At 37.3% G+C, this 3,325-nt stretch overlaps 1 protein-coding gene across 1 annotated transcript; it reads right to left on the bottom strand.

The window, feature by feature from the left end:
* Nucleotides 1-1,520: 1,520 nt before the first annotated feature.
* On the bottom strand, nt 1,521-2,480 carry LOC138372314 (zinc finger protein 708-like). Its single transcript, XM_069337596.1, has one exon. It carries the CDS (start codon nt 2,478-2,480, stop codon nt 1,521-1,523), a length of 960 nt encoding a protein of 319 aa, XP_069193697.1.
* Between the last annotated feature and the right edge of the window lie 845 nt (nt 2,481-3,325).

The raw sequence follows: 3,325 nt of genomic DNA, 5'->3' as shown, positions 1-3,325 counted from the left end.
TGCTTCCCCAATTACCCTAATAACTAGGAGTTATGACTTTACAAATCCCCAAGCATTGTCAGAGGGTAAATAAACAATATGGCATGAAGCTCAATTAAGTGCTAATTATAAGAACAATTATAGAGTGGATGGTTATGTTGTATAGACATTTGTTAAGTACAACATTCATTGTCACAGTGAGTGGGTCTTGTAAGTAAAGAAAATTGCCAAATAAGTTTTAGAAAATAATTAATAGGTCTTATATAAAAACCAAGTCTTGAATATTATTCAATCTATAACAAATATAAATTAATGATAGAGCCTAAGTAAATAATAACTCGCATCCATCAAAACAACAAGAAATTAAACAACCAATCCGATTTCGTCTCCATGGTGTAGTGGTAAGACACTCGCCTGGCATTCCGCGAGCGCTTTATCCTGGGTTCGTATCCTGGCCGGGGAGGATTTACTGGGCGCAAATCCTTAACTGTAGTCTCTGTTTAACTCAACAGTAGTAAAATGGGTACTTTTTTGTAAAAACGATTCTTCGCGGGGGTCGTATTCCAGGGACCTGCCCGAAACACTGAGTACTAGTGGCTGTACAAGAATGTAACAACTCTTGTACATATCTCAAAAAAAAAATAAATCAAAATCATGAAGGCTACTCTTATGCTTGTAATACATGCCTTTAATAATCATACCTCAATAATCATGTCCACAATTTAGCTAGAGATTATATTACATTTTAAATAAATTTCTAAGGAGAACAAAAATTGAAAGCACACTATATATTATTTAAATAAGTATTAAGAAAAAAAACATTTAATTTTTTTTTTTATGTTCAAATAAAGAAATCTCTCTTTGCTTATGAACAATCTTGAGTTTTCCACTCGGAGAGCTTTTCTAGTTTTTGCTTGGTCTATGAGGAACATCTAATATCTACATTGACAGCTACCTTATAGTTATTCTTTGGTGTATGAGAAGCATTTATAAAGGAATATAATAATAAAATACCTAAGTTTTTTACTTTAAATTGTTACCTTTTATGGTAAAGTGCACTTCTCAAACAAAATATAACATAATTACCTCTGCAGAACATCCAACTGACATGGTGATGAGGTTTGTTACCTGAATGCACAAATATATATACTGTATTTTAGTTTAACATCTTTTAAATTTTCTGCCACACTCAGCACATTCAAAAAATTTCATGCATGTTGTATCATAGTTCCGTATTATAAATAGTGTAGTCAGGTTTGTTCTTAACTCACAATCAAGAATTCCGGGTTCGAATCCTGAGCAGGACAGAAATGGTTGGACAAATTTTTATTATTATTATTATTATTATTATTATTATTATTATTATTATTATTATAATTTCCTATCACCTATCCACCTAGCAGTAAATAGGAACCCAGAAGTTAGACAGCTTATTTTGTGGTTGTATCCTGGGAAGGGTAAGTAATTCGACCCTGTGGGATATCTTGATATAAGGTTAAACTGAACATGTAGTGTCTGAGTGACCCCCACCAAACGAATTATTAATTATTATAATGCACCTTCCTGTGCCTCTTCATACTTCCAAGCTCACTGAATCTCTTCCCACACTCTGGACACTCATGAGGTTTAACACCCGAATGCACTAGAAGGTGAGTCTTCATACCACCAAGAACTCTGAATCTCTTCCCACACTCGGGACACTCGTGAGGTTTGTCACCTGAATGCATTAACATGTGAGTCTTCACATGTCCAATACGCCTGAATCTCTTCCCACACTCAGGACACTCATGAGGTTTGTCATCTGAATGCACTAACATGTGAGACTTCACATTCCCAAGATGTCTGAATCTTTTCCCACACACTGGACACTGGTGAGGTTTTTCTCCTGAATGCACTAACATATGCTGTATTATAGTTCCACGTTCTCTAAATTTTCTGCCACACTCTGCACATTCAAAAGGTCTTTCATCTGCATGTACCATTCTGTGCCTCTTCATACTTCCAAGCTCGCTGAACCTCTTCCCACACTCGGGACACTCATGAGGTTTATCACCTGAATGCACTAACATGTGAGTCTGCACATGTCCAATACGCGTGAATCTCTTCCCACACTCTGGACATTCATGAGATTTATCACCTGAATGCAATAACCTGTGAATCTTCGCTTCTAAAAGATACCGGAATCTCTTCCCACACACTGGACATTCATGAGGTTTGTCACCTGAATGCACAATCATGTGTTTCTTCATGTTTCCAAGATGACTGAATCTCTTCCCACACTCTGAACACTCATGAGGACTGTCACCTGAATGCACTAACAGGTGTTTTTTCATATCTCCAAGACGAATGAAGCTCTTCCCACACTCTGGACACTCATAAAGTTTATTGTCCGAATGCACTAACATGTGTTTATTCATATTTCCAAGATAACTGAATCTCTTCCCACACTCTTGACATTCATGAGGTTTGACACCTGAATGCACTAACATGTGAGTCTCCATACTTACAAAATGATTGAATCTCCTACCACACTGTGGACATTCATGAGGTTTGTCACCTGAATGCAATGACATGTGAGTCTTCATATTTCCAAATTGACTGAATCTCTTCCCACAAACTGGACACGCATGAGGTTTGTCACCTGAATGCACTAATATATGCCTCCTCATATTTCCAGGACGACTGAATACCTTTCCACACTCTGTACACTGGTGAGTTTTCATCTTCTTTATGATAGGTGCGGTTTGTGTAAAAGTTTACTCCGGATGACTGCACGAGTGGTGATGTTGGGTAACGTGTTACGGTGGAGGCTCAATGTTGACAGTTAGACATGGCTTGAGTGTTGCTTCTTAGAGTTAGACTTGATGTGAGCACTTGGCGATCAATGGTGGTGCTTCTTCTTTATGATAGATGCAGTTCGTGTGAAGATTTCACCTTAATGGACACTCACTACCCGGTGTTATGATAATGGTGGCGACGCTCACCTAAGCGTTCCAATGTTCAATCTGTTGCCACATCTTATTTTTCCTACTTCTTACTTTTGTCTGTACCTGGTATCCTACATTTAACACATGTTTTTCTTATGTTTCTCATTCAAAGAACGCGTCTTGTAAGCTTTATTTAAGTATAATAGCACACGATCAAATACTTTTAGAAGTAAACAGTTCCCCCATATGAATGCACTTCTGCGCATTAGCTGAGCTGGTTGCTCAGATTGCGGAGGTTTCATTTGTTCACTAACCATTATTATTTTTGTTTTGTTTTGAGATATATACAAGTTTAGTTTTAGTTTAGTTCATTTATTATACACCCCATACCCATCTAGTACGCATAGCGTTTCGGGCAA

This window comes from Procambarus clarkii, chromosome 38, assembly GCF_040958095.1.
Source record: "Procambarus clarkii isolate CNS0578487 chromosome 38, FALCON_Pclarkii_2.0, whole genome shotgun sequence".
NCBI classification, from domain to species: Eukaryota; Metazoa; Arthropoda; class Malacostraca; order Decapoda; family Cambaridae; genus Procambarus; species Procambarus clarkii.
Note: the sequence above shows the minus strand (reverse complement) of the source record. Positions and strands in the feature narration are given on the sequence as shown.

Bases quoted from the DNA above. Each gene is read 5' to 3' on its own strand.
- LOC138372314 (XM_069337596.1), bottom strand. From the start codon at position 2,480: ATGGAGACTCACATGTTAGTGCATTCAGGTGTCAAACCTCATGAATGT.